Below are 19,587 nucleotides of genomic sequence, written 5' to 3'. Positions count from 1 at the left end.
TCCTTTGAGGTGGGAGACTTTTTGAATTTCTGTCAACTAAACTCTAAACTATGTTTTTATTTTAACCAGGTAAGGGCCCACTGAGGGATGTTTAGCTTTTTTTCAGAAGCGACCTGACAATCACAAATGATATCTCAACGAAGTGGCTTATCATGTGGAACTTTATAGCGGCCAAATCTATGATGAAATCCCGGCGTTCCGTTTGTCCATCAACTAAATTACGAGAGGGCCTGAATCAACAAGTTAGAGAAAGTGGACCCCCCCCCAGATTCGGGGTAAAACGTTGATCCGTAGTCACTTTAAGATGTTCCTTGTTCATGTTTTTGTTTGTTGCGGTTGCACCCGAGTCAAGAGCCGAATGGCTCACAGGGCTATACCTAATAAATGAACGGAACTAAACTGATCCAACAGGTCTACAACAATTGTCGAACACCCCCCCCCCCCCCAAATGATGTTTTGTAGGGGGGGAGAAGAGGACATCAGTGGTGGCCATAGACCGCTTACGGCCACCTAAATTCGAATATCCTGAAGGCGTGGATGTTGATTCTAAATGTGGGGGGGGCGGGGGGGAGGAGGAAGACACGGAGAAGAATCCACGCGACCACGGGGAGAGAGAGACACGCGAACTCCAAATATACAGCAGCAGCAGGCATCGTCAGGGTCGGGGTCGACCCCACGACCTCCTGTATACCAGGCGAGGTAGTTAACAGCTCACCACCGTGATGATGATGAGAGAGAGAGACACCGCAAACTCCAAATATACAGCAGCAGCAGGCGTCAGGGTCGGGATCGACTCCACGACCTCCTGCATACCAGACAAGATAGTTAACATCTCCTTGCCACCGTTGACGATGTTGATGATGATGGTGATACATCATTAGTAGCAGGAATTCGTGTGTCACGTAAGAAGAAAATGTAAATTTCTCTGACAAACACGACAGAACGGACAACCAGTCTGGTGCCCGACCGCCTTTGTCTCCCTTTCCCGCCCCTCCCATTCTGTCGACCATATTGGGGGCCGTCCATAAATGACGTCACGCGATTTTTGACCCCCCCCCTTTCGTCACACGGCGGCCCAACATTTCAGACCCCCCCCCTCAAATATGACGTCACAAAGCTCTGCCTCCCCCCCCCCAATAAAACATTCTTCAAATCGATTTCAACTATTGTCATTGTAGTGCGTATTTAATATGGCGCTGCACTCTGATGTTGTAGGAGAACACATTTATTAAAAAGTCTATTTAATTAAGTAGAACGTGGTGTCTATATTTATTTAAAGTTGCGCATTTTGACGTGACGTCACATTTCTCAAACCCCCCCCCCCCTCGTCACACATCGTCACAAATGTCTGACCACCCCCCCACTAGATGCGTGACGTCATTTATGGACGGCCCCTTAGAGACAGCACGATTCAATCTTGCCGTTGGTGATCTCCTGTTCGCTACTGCCACGGAGCGTGGTGGGGGGGTGGTGTGTCCTGTACCTCCGCTTGGCACAGTTAACTATGTACGGTGCGAAAGAAGTTCAACGTACAGTACGTACAAACACCCCACGCCCGGCCGTCTTTGTTTTTTTTTTACCCAGTGTTGATCGAAGGCCAGGATTGATGTCAGATTGGCACCGCTGTCGATGTGCGTTGGAGTTAAGAATCTAAGTTTGCGTAGCGATGGACAACCATCGTGATCCTCATCACCACCGCCAACATCATCATCACGAAAAATCATCCTCGCCACCACCATCATCATCATATTCACGATGCCACCGTCATCACCATCAACATCACGACCGTTACACGACGTGGTGTGATGTCCCCATCCTTCATAACCACCGCCACTTACAACCACCATCAACATCACAATTACCACCATCATCACCACCACCACCTAATTACCACCATCACCACCACCATCGCCACCATTAGCTCCGTCGTTTCCGACATCATCACCACCACCACCACCACCTAATTACCACCATCACCACCATTAGCTCCGTCGTTTTCGACATCATCGCCATCCACCATCACCGCAACCACGAGACAATTGCCACCATCACCATCGCCACCATCACCGCTGCCACCCCCATCACCTCCAGCAAAAACACACTGCACGCCGTTCGTGCTGCCTGTTGGTAAAGACTCTCACTCATCCTCCTATCCCCCATCACCCCCCCACTCCCTCCCCCACTCCCTCCCCCTTCACCCCCCAGCCCCCCCTCCCCATTCCCCATCATCGCCTCCCGCCCCATCCTCGTTCCGTGCTCCGCTCGGAGGACGTGGCAATCAGCGAGCACCCATTTGACCTCCCAACCGCACGGGCGACGCGTCCTGATAGCACGGGGAAGGGAGTGGGGGGGGCAGGAAGGGGCGAAGGAGTGGGGGGGGGGCACGGTGGGGGGGGGGGGTAGCGAGGCGGAGGGTGGGGCCGGAGGAGTGGTGTGGGGGGGGGTTGGTAGTAATACCTTCATCACAATCACTGCATGTCTACATGTACGGCTCTTCTGTCAATCAATTCACTGCTGGATATGGAGGCGGTGTGGAGGGGAGGCCACTCGTGGGGGGCTGCTCGACCATACTTCACCCACGTGGTGTGAGGGTCAGTGCGGCTTTGGTTTAAAGAGCGTTTCAGAAATCGCTCGCCACTGAAGGTGAGCCGTGCCTGGGAGTCGAACTCGGGACGTCGGGTTCTGAGCGCGGTGCGTCGCTAGACACACGCACACACACACGTGCGCACGTACAGACAACAAAGACAAAAGATCCCCGTATAGCCTCAACACACTTTTTGGGGGCAAGTGCTGTCAGCGAGTAGTACAGACATTTGTGACGATGTGTGACGAGGGGGGGGGGGGGGGTTGAGAAATGTGACGTCACATCAAAATGCGCAACTTTAAATAAATACAGACAACAGGTTCTACTTAATTAAATAGACTTCGTAATAAATGTTTTCTCCTGCAACATCAGAGTGCAGCGCCACATTAAATACGCACTACAATGACAATAGTTTAAAGCGATTTGAAGCATGTTTTATTTTTTGGGGAGGGGGGGCAGAGCTTTGTGACGTCATATTTGAGGAGGGGGGTCTGACTTTGTGTGACGATGGGGGGGGGGGGGGGGTAAAAAATCGTCCAAAATCGCGTGATATCATTTATGGACGGCCCCTTACGATGATGATGATGATGATAGAGAATACTATTCATCTTATTTGTGTCTTTCGGTAAAGTCACGTAGATAGGCTCAAATGATTGAAAATAAAATAAACAAAAGACTACGACGTTTCCATCACAACACAAGCGATCGTCATCAGGAGGAGAGAGGAAAAACGAGGTGAATCATGTTAGTTGTTGATGGATGCTGTTGGCTGATAATACTTGTGTTGCTTACGACCAAGTCACCTGGAATGCGCCCCACCAGGTCGGTCCCTCCAAGTCTCAGCGGGTTTGAGCCTGGTTAGCAACCGGGGAGGGAGGGCGGGGGGGAGGCTTGCCAGGTGTTGTAGGCGCGGGGGTTGCTATGACAAATTCTCTTCCCGCACCGAGACGAACTCTCACTCACTGCAGGAAGAATCCGATGAGCCATGAAGCTCTTTTTGTTTCTCACAGATGTCCAGTCGGGTGCGAGTCCGAACGTCACAGCAGCAAACAATAACAAACAAAAAACCGATATGAAAGGTAAACAAATCACACAAACAAATATATATACCAATAAAACTCAACATTTTTCTTTAATCTTACCAGATAAAACCCACTGAGCTATTAGCTGATTTTTCAGAAGCGACCTGGCCGGCAAAAAAAGTTGTAAGCTCAACAAAGTGGCTCATCGTGTGGAAATGCATCGCAGCCAAACCTCCCGAGGCCAGGCGAGGCAATTCTATAGCTGAACAAAAGGGAGCATTGTGACAAGACTGCCAATGCGTTCTGGCAGGTCGTGAGTGGTGGGGAAAAGTGTGGGTAACCCCCCACCCCCCCCACCACCACCGCTTACAAGCTTTCGTGACTCCAAGGATTCATACTCTTAGTTCTTTCGGTAAATTCTAGATTTGAAGCTTTCGTGACTGCAATGATTCATACTCTCAGGTTTTTTCGGTAAAGTCACGTAGGTAAAACATTAAAAGTAATGAAAGTAAAATAAAACAAAACAAAAATAAAAATAAAATTCACGACGTTTCGGAGGCAACACAAGTCTCCGTCATCAGGTGGGACCGTCACAGCCAGATTAGCTGCATCAAGTGAAGCAATGATTCAAGATGTAATCCCTTATAAGCAAGTTGAAGGGGGGGAGGAGAGGGGGGGGAGTTCATCAGAATGTGGTAGCCAATGAATGGAACGTATCGGGAGGGAGGGGGGTGGGAGGGGGAGGGAGCCAACAAAACATTTGGCGACGGCTTGGACGCGGCTGCTGCGCACGCCAACACAATGGGCAGAGAGGGGGGAGGGGAGGTCTGATACACATGATAGAACAAAGGAACGAAAATGCCCATGTTTATACCAATGCAGTACTCTCTTCATTTTTCAGCCTGCATTGGTATAAACATGGGCATTTTCGTTCCTTTGTTCTATCATGTGTATCAGACCTCCCCTCCCCCCTCTCTGCCCATTGTGTTGGCGTGCGCAGCAGCCGCGTCCAAGCCGTCGCCAAATGTTTTGTTGGCTCCCTCCCCCTCCCACCCCCCTCCCTCCCGATACGTTCCATTCATTGGCTACCACATTCTGATGAACTCCCCCCCCCCTCTCCTCCCCCCCTTCAACTTGCTTATAAGGGATTACATCTTGAATCATTGCTTCACTTGATGCAGCTAATCTGGCTGTGACGGTCCCACCTGATGACGGAGACTTGTGTTGCCTCCGAAACGTCGTGAATTTTATTTTTATTTTTGTTTTGTTTTATTTTACTTTCATTACTTTTAATGTTTTACCTACGTGACTTTACCGAAAAAACCTGAGAGTATCTTTCGGTAAAGTCACCAAGTAGGTAAAAAATGAAATTAAAGTTAATAAAAAAAAATCACGACGTTTCGGAGGCAACACAAGCTTCCGTCTTCAGGTGAAACTGTCACAGCAAAATATCTGTATCAAGTGAGGAGAAGTCCCAGGAGGTACGACCTTATATATTGGTTAAGGGGGGAGAAGCCAGGAAGGGCCGTGCCTCCTGGGACTTCTCCTCACTTGATACATATATTTTGCTGTGACAGTTTCACCTGAAGACGGAAGCTTGTGTTGCCTCCGAAACGTCGTGATTTTTTATTTTTTTTATTTTTTATTAATTTTAATTTCATTTTTAATTTACGTGACTTTACCGAAAGAACTAAGAATAGGAGCTCGTTCTCATTGGAAACCTTTGTTTTGCCATCAGTGGAGTGAGTGAACCATTGCAGGACCGCGCCTCTAGCTTCGCCACCTCTAATGAGGTGCTGGCTCCTGTGTGCCACACACACCCCGAGCAGCCTCGACGCAGCGAAGAAGTGGTGAGGTCACTCGTAACCTTGTGACCCCTACCCCTCTCCCTCCCCCCCCCACCTTATCCTCTCTCAACGTACCTACAGCACCATAGCGAGTGGCTACATAGGAGGGCGCCACGGTGGCTAGGAGATGTTAACTACCTCGCCTGGTATACAAGAGGTCGTGGGTTCGATTCCGGCCCAGACGCCTGCTGTATATTTGGAGTTTGCGTGTCTCTCTCTCTCATCATCATCAGGGTGGCTAGGAGATGTTAACTACCTCGCCTGATATACAGGGGCTCGTGGATTCAATCCCGGACGACGCCTGCTGTATATTTGGAGTTTGCGTGTCTCTCTCTCATCATCATCACTGTGGCTAGGAGATGTTAACTATCTCGCCTGGTATACAGGGGCTAGTAGCTTCGATTCCGGCCCAGACGCCTGCTGTATATTTGGAGTTTGCGTGTCTTTCTCTCATCATCATCACCGTGGCTAGGAGATGTTAACTATCTCGCCTGGTATGCAGGGGCTCGTGGGTTTGATCCCGGACGACGCCTTCTGTATATTTGGAGTTTACGGTGTCGCTCTTTCTCCCCGCGGATTTTTCTCCGGGTCTTCCAGAGTTTCTCTCCACATTTAGAATCATACGTCTGGAGTATTTTGCTGTTATGAGTTTCAACACGATGGTAAAGCCACTTCGTTAAGCTCTCATTTGTGATCACCAGGTGGCTTCTGAAACAGAGCTACGTAGCTCAGTGGGGCCTTCCCTGGTGAAATAAAAACAGATCAGTTTTATCTTCTTGGTTCTTTCGGTAAAGTCACGTAGAAGGGAAATAATAATATAATAAAAATAAAACATAATAAAATACAATTCTCACGACGTTTCGGCCACAACGCAAGCAGCCGTCCGCAAGCAGCCGTTGTGGCCGAAACGTCGTGAGAATTGTATTTTATTATGTTTTATTTTTATTATATTATTATTTCCCTTCTACGTGACTTTACCGAAAGGACCAAGAAGATGAATCCCTGCAGTCACGAAAGCTTTAAATCGAAACTTAATAGTTATATATAAAATATAGTTAATTTAGTTTTACTTATAGACAGTTAAATTAATGAGACATTCTGTTTATATGTTATTTATATTCTCCACAACGATGCAAACGATTATTTTGTGTCTATGATTATTATTTTGTGTCTGATTATACACATTATACATAAGACGCACCCCTCCCCCAGTTTTAGTTTAGTTTTTTTGTGCGGGTAGGACTCCAGAAGTGGGGGCCCTCCACGTGTCCCCATTGTCGGATCTGTGGTGAGAGGTGGACGCTTTGGTGTTGGCGAGTGGGACAGTTGTCATGTTAATTGCCTTGGTAATTGTGTTGTATTATTAATTCATAATAGTTCAGCTGCAAAACAAATTCGTAATATTTCAGCTTCAAGCATCGCTGGTGAAGCTGTCCTCTATTCAAGATGCGACCACGTTACTGTGCAGGCAGGGAGAGTAGACGTGTTATTTGATCCAGCGCATCATCATCAGCAGCAGGATCATCATCATCATCAGCAGCAGCAGCAGCATCACCATCATCATCATCATAAGATTATCAGCAGCAACATCGGCATCATTATTCAACAGCAATATCATCATCAACAGAGGAAGTAGGATCATCGTCATCATCATCATCATCACGATGGGGTCGATGCAATAATTACTTGTACTTTATCGGGAACCTATTGCGACCGCGGTCGGGAATATTGAGTTCTCGCCATAGGAACGTGGAATGTCCACCTCCGTTAATAAACACGTCCTCCGCCAGCAAAGAGGGAGACATGTTCCCCGCACACCGTATCTTCACATCCCAACTTCCTTTGAAACGTATCGGGCCAACCACCCTGATCTAAGCCACCCAGAATATTCAACACATTTTGTCAAGAGCGGTGCGTGTGGCCTTGAAAGGAAACAATTATACAATGGGCAACGTTTCGGGCAATGGCCCTCTCTTCGTAGCACCTCCGATTAGCACGGTTGGCTACGTACGGTGCGAAGTAAGGTCAGAGAGGTAGCGTGGATAATATTCAGAGATTAGACTTCACTCCATGGGGCCTATGGTGAAATTTATATTTAAAAATATATTGTTTCGTGATGAACAGTGTTACATTGACTAACTATATAAGTTATCACTGAATATATAAATCATATAAATATTATATATAATGTTAATATTATCGCGACGGCAATGCGCGTTTGATCTGCCGTTCTTAAGGCTGACAGACCTCGCCCGGGCAGACATTAAAACCACCCCATTCACTAATCCTCGCATAATCTGTCCCCAGCCCCAATTAACTTTCCATTAATGCCAATTAGACAGTTACTTAGTGCGGGTGCCGGCTGGGTAATTGTACTAACGAGTCGCACCAGATTTTTTTTTTGGTATCATTAAAGCCAGCCAGCTAAAAAAAAATCTTCGGTAGATCTATAAAATAAACGAGAGCGTCTATTAAAAACGGAGAGATGACGGAGGAGAGGAAGACAAAGAGGGAGGGGGTGGAGGGAGTAGTAGGGGGGGGGTGAGAGAGAGTGCGGGAGAGATGGTGTGTGTAGTGGTTAGCGCTACGCTGCGCTACGAACCCGGCGACCCGAGTTCGAGCCCAGCTCACGGCCAACACCAGTGACGATTATCTGTACCGGTCCTGGGCCTCACCTAGGTCGACTCAGCCTCAAATAATTACTTAGTGCGGTGCGTAAACATCGCCACTGGGGAGACAAAGGCGGCCGGGCGTGGTGCTGGCCACCCCACCCTCTCGTGTGCCGTTCCGCCCTTTATACGTGCTCGCTAACAGCATTTGCTCCGACAGTCTTTATAAGGTTATACGGGGGAGGGTGGGGGTGGGTCTTTGTCTGTGTGTGTATGTCCCCCAGCGTGGCCTATAGCGCTCTCTCTCTTACCTTCTCATCCCGTTGCCATGTCAACAGCCAGGTTTAATCATTGGACAGGAGGAGAGAACCCCCCCCCCCCGCCACCAACCGCCACAATTTCAGCACCTCGGATAGCGCGCGCCCCCACCACCTCCCACCCCCCCCCGCCCTGCGCCCCGCGTGATCGTGCGTACACAACTAATCCTAGCAGCTGATGTTTGTGATTTAAAAAAATAAAAAAGTCACATTTTTGTTAACGATTTTTTTTTGTACGAAAGTATATCTCAAATTCGTACAATGCGGGTGAAAATGAGACGTGTAATTATTCACACGTGCGTGAGAATCTGTTAGGTGGGTGAGGGTTTTAGAGACGCGTGTTTAATCCCGTTACGCGTGCGCGTGAGAGCGTGCGAGTGCGCGCGGGGAGCGGTGGTGCAGCGGTTAGCGCTACGCCGCGAGAACGAACCCGGCCACCCGAGTTCGATTCCCCGCTCACGGCCACCAACACCACGTGACGATGATCTGAACCGTTGCTGGGCCTCCCCCTAGGTCGATTTAGCCAAAAGTGAGTACCCGGAGCGGGGTGTTGTAAACATCGCGACTGGGGAGACAAAGGCGGCCGGGCGCGGTGTTGGCTACCCACCCCTTCCTGCGCCGTGCCGGCTTTTATAACAGCACTTGCCCCAACAGTATGTTAAGGCTATGCAGGGAATCTTTGTCTCTGTGTGTGGGTGTGTATTTTGTTTGTTTGTGTTATATTTTATACATTGCATTCTTCTTGTTGTAATAATTATTCTAATTCTTTTTGTACTCGCTGTACAAACATTTGTTTTATGTACGCGTCTAATAATTGTTGCGTGTTTTTTGTTTGTTTATGCATGCGGGGACGTGAGCGCGGCGGTGACGGTGCAGTGGTGAGCGCATTTACGCTCCGAACCCTGGCGTGCCGAGTTCGAATCCAGGCGACGGCTAACATCGGCGGATAAATCAAGGGCGTCACAATTAATTGAGCAAAGAAACAACACACACTTTGGCATTCGTTGTACGTCTCTCTCTCTCTATGTATCTCTGTGATATCTGTCTCTACTTATATGTCTGTCTATATGTCTCTGGTTCTGTGTTTTATCTCTCTCTCAAATTTAACATTCTCAGGAAGAACGTAATCAACCAGGTAGGGTGTTGACTTATGTTATCCGACTCTCTGTTGTATTACATTACATTTCTAAGTATACTAGATTTGTGTTTCTATTTCATTTATACCTGATGATGATTGCTTGTGTTGCAATCGAAACGTCGTATGCTAGTATTTAATTTATTATTTTCTCTTTATACGTGACTTTACCGAAAGAGCCAAAGAGTAATTCGTTGATTTGATAAAGAATATATAATGTATGTATAGATACCAACTCAAAAAAATAAACAATACACTGGAATGCCGTACGAACGATAGTTACGCGTACACGTGCTGGGTATATATGTGCATATGTACTGCAGTAGTAAATAACAATTACAATACATCCTCTGCTGGATGAAGGCCTCTCCATGCCGTGCAGCTCATGAAAGCTTGTTTGACCATACTTCCCCACGCTGGCCGCGTCGACATCGCTCGCCCCTGAGTTCACCCCTGGCCAGAAATCGAACTCGGGCCCACCGGGTTCATAGTGCAGCGCGCATACAACTGCCTCTCCACCCACTACCCATCACCATCATCACCACCATCATCGCCATCAGCAGCCATGATCTATCCACTGCTGGACAGTGGCTTCCCCCATGCCGTGGCCATCTCTCAGGGCCCAGTTGCTGTACTGCCATCACTCCTGCTCACCCCTCCTCATCCTCCTACTCCTCCTATTCCTCTGCCTCCTCCTCTACTGCGCGAAGAGGCCTCGTCCTCCTCCTCCTCACGGTCCACGGGTCACGGGAGGTCACGTACAAGAACCACATCGGGGTGCTTCCACTGTTGGGCACCGTCGGCCGGTAGCCTTTTTTTTATCCTTTATATTAAGTTCACTTGCTTGCTTGCGCGCTTACGACCGTCTAAATCTTTCGGTCGTTTTTTAACCCACTTCCCGTGATCCAATCGAGCTGACATTTTGCACACAGACTCGTTGTGCGTGACAATTTATTTTCGTGAATTTTTTTTCCCAAAATTTTCCACTTTTTAGGAAAAAGAAAAATTTCACATTTAATTGAAAATACCAATGTGATAAAAATGAAACTCTTACTCAAGAAAAACAGATAATGAAGAATAAAATAAAACCGATGCCACGCATATAAAGGATTTATAGTGAAAAACTTTGTTTTTACGGGTTAATTTTTTCCCATTGCTAAGTTCAACATCTCTCGAAGACACGCGCGGGCGTTGACCGTCGACCGCGTCAGAACATGCACGAAACGACGCAGTGCAGGAGTCGTGCCACTGTGGCCATGCAACTCAGAACTGTGGACCCAGTGACGGACTGGGACGAAACATCGGCCCAGGCATTTTGTAAACACTCAAATCGGGTAGTTAACATCTCACCACCCTGCCGCCACAACAGAACGCCCCACGCTCCTGGTCGTCACTCATCTCTCGGTTTTGTCGAAGAACCATTGCCCGAAACGTCGCCGATTACATTTGTGCTCCCTTTCACTGTTATTGGCGATCTGAGTTGATCCATAATACAAGTTTTTGGGGTTAGCTCGGTCACGCGATCTAACGCAAAAAAGCCCCTGTATTATTTGGGATGATATTGGTCGCGAAAGCCTTCGCGTTAAACTGATCCGAGTTGAGTTTGTGCGACTAAGTTCGGCTCCCCAATCAGCCGCTTGCTTCTCACGACCGACTCGAGCAAGGGGTATCCTGCGGCCTCGGAGCTGCATGCGGCTCTTTGAGGGCTGCGTCGCGGCGTTACGTATCAGGGACCGCCGTCTCGTATTCACGTTGCATTGTGCCACTCTTGAAATATTGAGGATTTTTTTTTAAATATCGAATTTGTTTAAAAAAATGGTCTCTTCTCGTTGTTTTGGTTGCCGACCACTGGATCCGACGGACGCTTCAACCCTGGACTGAACTCGGCACTTCCTTTGTGGGGTGGAGGGTGTCGGAGGGGAGGGGAGGGGGTGGGACCGGCGTCGATAAGAGACTATGAGGCCACGTGGCTCGTGACCTTCACTCAAGAGGGCCGCCACAATGGGTCAGACCCTTCCAGAGTATCAATGCCGAGACAAAGCCCTCTTTCTATCGGCGCCGATCCACAGCATTTGACCTTGTCTCCAGCGACAACTACAACGGACAGCACCACCGCCCCCCCCTACCGCCCTCCTCCAAAAAATAGAAAACTCGAGCCTCATGCTTTGTCCGATACCACCTCCTTCTCCACTTTCCGCCTATCGCCTGCGGGTATGCGCGGTACTCAACTCGCCCACACCACCCCTCCCGCCTACTCCCCCCCCCGACCGGCCTTTTCACTTTTTTTTTCATTTGCACAGACGGAGAGAGTGAGTGAGTGCGGGAGAGATAAGGCCGCACCCTCGATATTGGTGTCGATTTAATTATTAAATTAGTGGCGTGCCCACTTAATTAATTATTTACGTGGGGGGGGGGGGGGGGTGGTTGTGCGGGGGTGCCGGCTGGGTCGGGTCGGGTCAAAGTTCGCCGTCGCTAATTGCCACTCAATCTGTTTCCGCCGCACGTGCGAGCACCGGGGCCCGGATGTGGGCAGAGCGGTGGCATCCCCGGACATCAATGAAGCCTCCCATTGAGCTCATTAAACATTCAAGTGATTAATTAATTTATCAATCGATCGATGAAGCGAGTAATCAATTGATTAATGAAATGCAGCCCCCCACTGATGTCAATCCACCGCCTGAGTCGAAGCCTCCTCGCCGACGCCGCCTCGGTTGTCCGGGGTCGTTTGGCCATACTTCACCACGCTGGTTCAGTGTCAGTCTGGCCGACGAGGTGTCCCGGGGGTGGTGCCAAACCTCACGCGGACAAGTGATCGAACTCACGCGGACTGGTTGGGGGGGGGAGGGGCGCAGTGCGCTAACCGCTGCGCCACCACTCCGCACTAAAGGAAACCATTATTGAATTTGCAACTAAACCATTGACAAAGAGTTGTCTTACCACTAAGCCGATGGTGTAAGGTATTCCACACAAGCGAAAATAATTGCGGATATATCAGTGCCAAACACATGCCACTCAATTAATCAATCGATTCCCGGCGAAAGCTTCCTTCTCCGCGTTCTGAAATCTGTGATCCCACGGGAACGGTGATCCTATGGGAACCGGCGTGACCCCATGAGCCGCCTCTCCCTTTCGCGTGGCCTAATGAAGAGGAGCAACGCAGGCAGTCTGGCGGAATCGATTTAGCCACTCAATTGCCCCTCGTCTGAGAGTCGGTGAATTGCAGATGCACCCAAGCCATCCACCCCCACCACCTCAACAAGATGGAACAGAGACGGGGGTCACCGCATCTCCGCCGCCACCACCTCGGCCCTTTCAGATGCGCTTCTGCGGCACGTCTGGAACGCTCTTCCGCCCTTCCGATGTTAGGAATGCCACTGGAGCTGTGCACTTCGAAATCGTCCGGATTGTGAAACTCATCCCTTTGGAACTGCTTCGTGTGTTTAGTTCGTTGTCCTTTCTCCGCACCTCCGATTGTCACGGTTGGCTACGTACGGTGCGAGTTCAACGTACACAAATACATAAGATATACTTCGGGCGGTGAAAAGTTCTTCGCTCCTGCATGCTTTGGAGTTTAGCAGTGAACAGACTGTTGGGGGGAAAGAGCTGTTAGCGAGCACCTCTGCGCGTGCATTAATATTGAACTTCTTTCACGCCTGATGAAGGTCTCAACGGCACACGAGAAGGTGGGTAACCAACACCACACCCGGCAACCGTTGTCTCCCGACTGCTGGTACTTAGAGACGGCACCAAGATACTCATTGAAGGCTGAGTCGACCTAGAGGAGGCCCAGGACCGGTTCAAAGATTCGCCACTGTCATTGGTCGTGAGCGGAAATCGAGCTCGGGTCACCAGGGTCATAGGGCAGTGCCCTCACCGCCACCGAAAACCGCTCCACCCAGTACTCGCACCCCGGCAACAGCAGCCTTGATTAATCTACTGCTGGATGGAGGCTCCCCTCGCCCCCCTCCCCAAAGCCTGCGCGATGCAACGAGCCGACTCGATCCTGATGCGCGGAGTCGTGGCGGCCAAAGGCCTTGGCCACGTCTCCTCCTTTCGGACGCCACTCCGCCTCTTCGTCTCGAACGGCGTCCTTTATTTAAATCAGCAGCGGTCCCCAACATTTTTGTCACCAGAGACCGGTTTCGTGGAAGACAATTTTTTCACGGAGTGGGGGGGGGGTCATCATTGGGTCTTGCCCCCTTTTCAACGAAGCTCTCCAGCGACGTTTGCTTTGTACTAATTGTGGCTACTAGGGGTTAGAGCTTGTGGGCTTACCAAGACTCTGACTGAGTCAAGTGCGCAGTGCGGGAAAGAGGCGCGGATGGAAGTGGTAAATAATAAAACAATGGGGGCAGGCCACGCGCGGACTCACCGCTCTCACCTCCTGCTGCTGTGCGGTCCGGTTCCTAACAGGCCACGGACCGGTACCGGACCGCGGCCCAGGGTTGGCGACCCCCCTGCTTTGTTCGACAGCGGAGGGCCGGAAACCCGCGGCTCTTCGTGACGCCGGTTATCAAGGACCCCCACGGTTGATTTGCGGCCCTTGAAATATTAAGGATATTTTTTTTTCTCGAGCGAATTTGAAAAAAAAATTAACCCGTAAAAACAAAGTTTTTCACTATAAATCCTTTATATGCGTGGCATCGGGGCGGCTAGAGTCCTCTCGTCCTCTGGCTTGAGATGGCTGCCACCTATGGGTCAGATGATTGTCTGCCAGCATTAAGCAATTGGTAATTAAACATTTTTTTCCCTAAACAGTGTAAAATGTGGGAATTTTTTTTCACGAAAATTAATTGTCACGCACAACGAGTCTGTGTGCAAAATGTCAGCTCGATTGGATCACGGGAAGTGGGTTAAAAAACGAGCGAAAGATTTGCACGGTCCTAAGCAAGCAAGCAAGCACGCAAGCACGCAAGCAAGCAAGTGAACTTAATATAAAGGATTTAAAAAGGCTCTTCTCGCTATTTCGGTTGTCGATCCCTGTTCGACAGGCGACGTCAATGTGATGTCTTTAACTTGCAGGACCTCCCCCCATCCCCTCGTGCCTCCCCCACCCTCCTCAATGCCATCTGGTTCTCACCCAGTCACTCCACTCACCCACTCTTGCCCCCCACCCCCCCCCCCCCAAATAAAACCACAACATTCTCTCGAGAGAAATCCGCGCAGTGTAAACACGGAGTGACGAGGCAAGGCGGTGGCGGTGGTAGTGGCGAGGAATCTTAAGCCCCCTGGCTTTGAAGCCCAGAGCACGTGGCGGGGCGCGCCGGAGCTGTTTGCCCGCGTGGGGACCTAAATTGGCTGCCTGCCCCCCCCCAGCCACCACCCCGTGCGTGTTGTGCGTGAGAACGAACTCGCCAAGCCGGATCGTGACTGTTTTTTTTTTTAAGAGAGAACGAACTAGGCGCGTGGTGGCCACTACGAACCCACGAGTCGTGATGGACCCTACTTATCTCATGCTATATTTACAAAGAGTGAGAGAGACAGAGAGCACCTTCGCATCTCTGTAGCCGAGTTTGAAAGCGGTCGCAAAAATATAAAATCGAGTGATTTAGATGGCGGGGGGGCAGTGCGAGAGCCGAGGGATGAGTGATTGCGAGACGGGCTGGGTGCAGATGCAGCACTTGTCGTAGTAAAATTTCTTTTAAAAAATATTACATAGAAAATAGGGGTGACATAGACATGGAGTAGGGAGAGAGGTGGTAGAGAGAGAGAGAGGGGGTAAGAAGGAGGAGAGCAGAGCGTGAAATCTTTTGTGAAATCTTTCATTTAAAAAGGGGGAGGTGGGGGGTCACATAAAGCAAAGCATTGAAAAAAACTGAAATGATGAACGAAGCAAAGTGCCGACTACACCGAGCATCTTCTTGTTTCCTCTGATCGTAAACAAAAGGGAAAAAAAGACACCGTAACAGAGGGCACGTGGGGGGGTTGGGGGGTCTCGGAAGGGCTCTGGGGGAGGGACGGCATCGAGTGGAGGGGCGACAGGGGGGGGGAGGGAATGGGCAATGGAGAAGAGGCGAGGCTTGAAGAGAGGAACGGAAGGAGGTGGTTGGTGATGGGCGCGGTAGATACAATTAGCACTCAACTCGCCGCTTGATGTTAGCCGTGCGCGGGAATCGAACTTACTACGCCTGGGTTCGTAGCGCAGTGCGCTAACCACTACGCCACTATTCCTCCTCCCCCCTGCGCCATTGAATGTATCACGTTGATATTTTGATGCATGCTGTGCATTACATTTTCTTGATTATAGCGTTTCTCAAAGAGTCGCATTGCTTTAGAACATTTCTAAAGTTGTAGCGCAGTAACATTACAGAATGTAGACCATTTCAAAGTACAATAAGTTACAGAGCATTTAAGGAGTCTCAAGGCACATTCTAAAGAGGCGCCTGCCTGCCTTGTGATGTTTGGAAAGCGTCCTTAAAACCCCTAAAATACACTCCAAGCCATGCACGCGTGAGCATGTAGAGTCAATCCACTGCTGGATGAGGGCCTCCCCACGCCGTGCAGGCCATTGGGGGAGGGTTTATTTGACCATACTTCACCACACTGGTCAGTACGGGTCGGTGAAGGTTGGGGAGTGCAGAACAGCAATTGACTTTGTACTAAAGTCCAACCTCAGGCCTTGCTGCTGATTTGTGCCGCACAGGGGCAGCTGCCACTGGGGGTGCCCTTTCAAATGGAAGTCGCCGCTTATCGCCACGGTGGCGAGATGTTAACTGGACTCGCCTGGTATGCAGGGGATCGTGGGTTCGATTTTACTCCGGGTCCTCCGTTTTTAAATCCTTTATATTAAGTTCGCTTGCTTGCTTGCGTGCTTGCGTGCTTGCTTGCTTACGACCGTGCAAATCTTTCGGTCGTTTTTAACCCACTTCCCGTGATCCAATCGAGCTGACATTTTCCACACAGACTCGTTGTGCGAGACAATTAATGTTCGTGAAAAAAAATTCCCAAAATTTTACATTTTTTAGGCAAAAAATATTTATTTTACATATATTCAAATATAACTCATTCATGGCTTTGGCTGAACGTAACAGTGTAAGAGCCCAGAGCGTAACCCCTCCACAGGCCGTGGCGGAGTAGCGCAGATGGTAGCGCCCTTGCTTCCCATGCCAAAGGTCGCGGGATCGATCCCCGCGTCCTCCACAGGCGAATATATTTTTTAATCCTTTATATTAAGTTCGCTGCCACGCATATAGGGGTCGGCACGGTTTGAACCGACTCAAACTGGTTTCAAATTGAGCAATCCAAACCAAACCAGCGACGACTGAACCAAACCAAACCAAAACCAAACCAAACTAAGCTAAACCAAACCTCTTAAGTTGGCTTGAACCAAACTAGTTTGAGCCGGTTCCACCCTGTCCGAGCCAAACCGAGTCGGTTTTCGTAGCCCCAAACCAAACCGAACCAGTTCAAACAGAGCCAAACCAAACCGATTTGGTTCGGTTCAAACCGCGGTTTGGTGGTTTGAGCCAAACCGTGCCGACCCCTACACGCATATAAAGGATTTATAGTGAAAAACTTTGTTTTTACGGGTTATACTTATTTTCTCTCTCCACATTTAGAACCAACGTCACGCGTTAAGAGCATTTGGCTGCTTTAAATGTCCACGTGATGAGAAGCCACTTCGTTGAGCTATCATTTGTGGCCAGGTCGCTTCTGAAAAATAGCTACGTAGCAGCTGAGTTGGCCTGACCTGGTTAAATAAAAAGAGTTAAATCGTTATCTTGCGTTAACTTACTCTGAGATATCCCCGTTTAATGGGGCGCTCTCTCCAAAACAAACCACTATCATTCGGTCATCCAGCAGTGGGTTGACCATTGCTGATGATTAACAAAAAAAATCATCAACACGTTTGTCAGTAACTGTGTCGCGCAAAAAAAACAAATAGATATAATAGGCGACGTTTCGGGCAATATGCTTTCTTCAAAGCATGTTAATTTTTTTTTACTTTTAAGGCCACGGTGTTGTTATTAACGAATGAGTTTAACTTTGTTCGTTCATTCTGCCAACGAGCGTTACAAAAAAAAAATATTCAAATTCTGATCAATGATCATTAAGGGTAAAATGTGAAGTCTACACGTGGGTGGGAGAGCACGTGACTGGCCCGCCGCCCCACGTGACCTCGCCTCCCCACGTGACCCCCTGTAGCAATGGCGGCGCGCAAGGGGCACCACGCTGAACGTTCGCAGGCCGGGTCCTCCGAGCCTCGCGTTCCGGCAGAGAGCGACGGGAACGCGGAGGAGGGAGACTTTAACCTCAACGATGTCCTGCGACTCGGCGGGAAGAAGGTGACGTGAAAAAAAAAAGAACTTTCAAAAACAAAAAACACGACCTAGGCCTAGACAGCGTAAGGGAGGGGAGCCTCGGTTATGCCTGGATGGGCTACCCGGGAGAGGTGAGGGGAGGCCGGGGAGGCGAGGCGACGAGAGGCTCCTCCCCCCCGTGGTCCCGAAGATTTAGTTTGAACCGCGTGGTTGTGTGGGTGGAACGATGTCCGTAGAGTAGGTGGCGTTCGTTTGCTTTCAGCGTGCTCGTTAATATTTAATATCCGTCTAATTCTACACGTCCCGTAGTCTCTGGAGTGTATGACGGGATTTTCCACGTGTACAGTATTTTAATGCAAAACATAGCGGGAGGGGTGCGTCTTATGTATAATGTGTATAATCAGACACAAAATAATAATCATAGACACAAAATGATCGTTTGGGTCGTTGTGGAGAATATAAATAACATAAGCAGACATGTCTCATTAATTTAACTGTCTATAAGTTTCGATTTAAAGCTTGCGTGACTGCAGGGATTCATCTTTTTGGTTCTTTCGGTAAAGTCACGTAGAAGGGAAATAATAAAATAATATAAATAAAACATAATAAAATAACATTCTCACGACGTTTCGGCCACAACGGCTGCTTGCGGACGGCTGCTTGCGTTGTGGCCGATGTTTTATTTGTATTTTATTATTTCCCTTCTACGTGAGTTTACCGAAAGAACCAAGAAGAACTATTATGTTATATTATGTTCTCCTGGGAGTGAATAATTTCAGCAGCAGTGATTCAGTCGAAGCAAACTCCAGAGCGGTTTCCACATTCGGCGTCTCATCAGCAGAGTATACAAAACATGCTTTACTTTTGTACGTGGAGAAATTTAGGGTGCTGCTTATATTCCTGAGCGTCTTATAGTCTGGCGAATGGGGCAATAGTTTAGACTCCAAACAATGATGCGGTATGGTGTCCGCATGCCTGTGATCCAGGTTGGCGCATCACGCACAATTGTGAACCTCCCAGAAGGTTGCTGTACCGTTAGTGTGTTCGTTAACCCGTCTGTGCAGTTTTATTCTTCGACGCGTTTGTCCCACTCATGAGGGGTCCACTGTCCTTGCCAACCTTCTCCACACTTCCCTGTCCTGCTCCATCTCTCTTTCCGCTCCTCGGACCACCTTGTCTGATCGCACCACATCGCCACCCCCACCTCTTTTTCTGCCTTCCTCTTGATCTCTTTCCTTCCACTTGCATCACTTGCACCTTCTGACCCACATCATTTTCCTGTTGTCTCTCCACGTGACCGAACCACACCAGCCTTTACTCTCTCACCTCTGTGATTTCTACCACCTCGAGTCTTCCTCTCGCTTCTTAATTTCTCACCCAGTGTTTCCTTGTTAAACCCAACATCCACCGCAACACATCTTCATCTCTGTGACTGCCATAGCTTGCATCCTCCCTCTTTCTTGTGCCCTAGCACTTGGCCCCAACAAACCGCACCGTGCAGTTTTCTCTCGCGTGCAAAACACTGTTAAAGAAAAATGGGCCAAACATACCAATGCCTCCTGAAAATGAGTCTTGAGGCTCAGTGGGCTGTTGTTTAGAGTTGGCTGAACTGAACATGTTTCATGCATTTTATCCGAGGTTGGTAAGCTGCGATTCACGTCGTTAATGTGATGCAAAGCAAAACTTGGTAAATCAGAAAAATCACGTGTTCATATAAGAGGAGTTTGTTGCACTTTTATACACCCATTTTCAGCTATACCAGACGATTGCAATTTGTCTTGGGTTTTTTTGCATTAAATTATTGTCACTGCC

At 49.0% G+C, this 19,587-nt stretch overlaps 1 protein-coding gene across 1 annotated transcript in view; it reads left to right on the top strand.

Annotated features, from left to right (window-relative positions):
• Nucleotides 1-17,645: 17,645 nt before the first annotated feature.
• Nucleotides 17,646-19,587, top strand: part of LOC144943944 (CCAAT/enhancer-binding protein zeta-like) — a 33,589-nt gene continuing 31,647 nt past the window's right edge. Inside the window, 1 exon segment of the mRNA XM_078871846.1 lies at nucleotides 17,646-17,799. Within this exon segment, the coding sequence (XP_078727972.1) occupies nucleotides 17,662-17,799 (138 nt within the window). The 5' untranslated portion in view covers nucleotides 17,646-17,661.

This window comes from Lampetra fluviatilis, chromosome 33 (genome assembly GCF_964198595.1).
Source record: "Lampetra fluviatilis chromosome 33, kcLamFluv1.1, whole genome shotgun sequence".
NCBI classification, from domain to species: domain Eukaryota; kingdom Metazoa; phylum Chordata; class Hyperoartia; order Petromyzontiformes; family Petromyzontidae; genus Lampetra; species Lampetra fluviatilis.
Note: the sequence above shows the minus strand (reverse complement) of the source record. Positions and strands in the feature narration are given on the sequence as shown.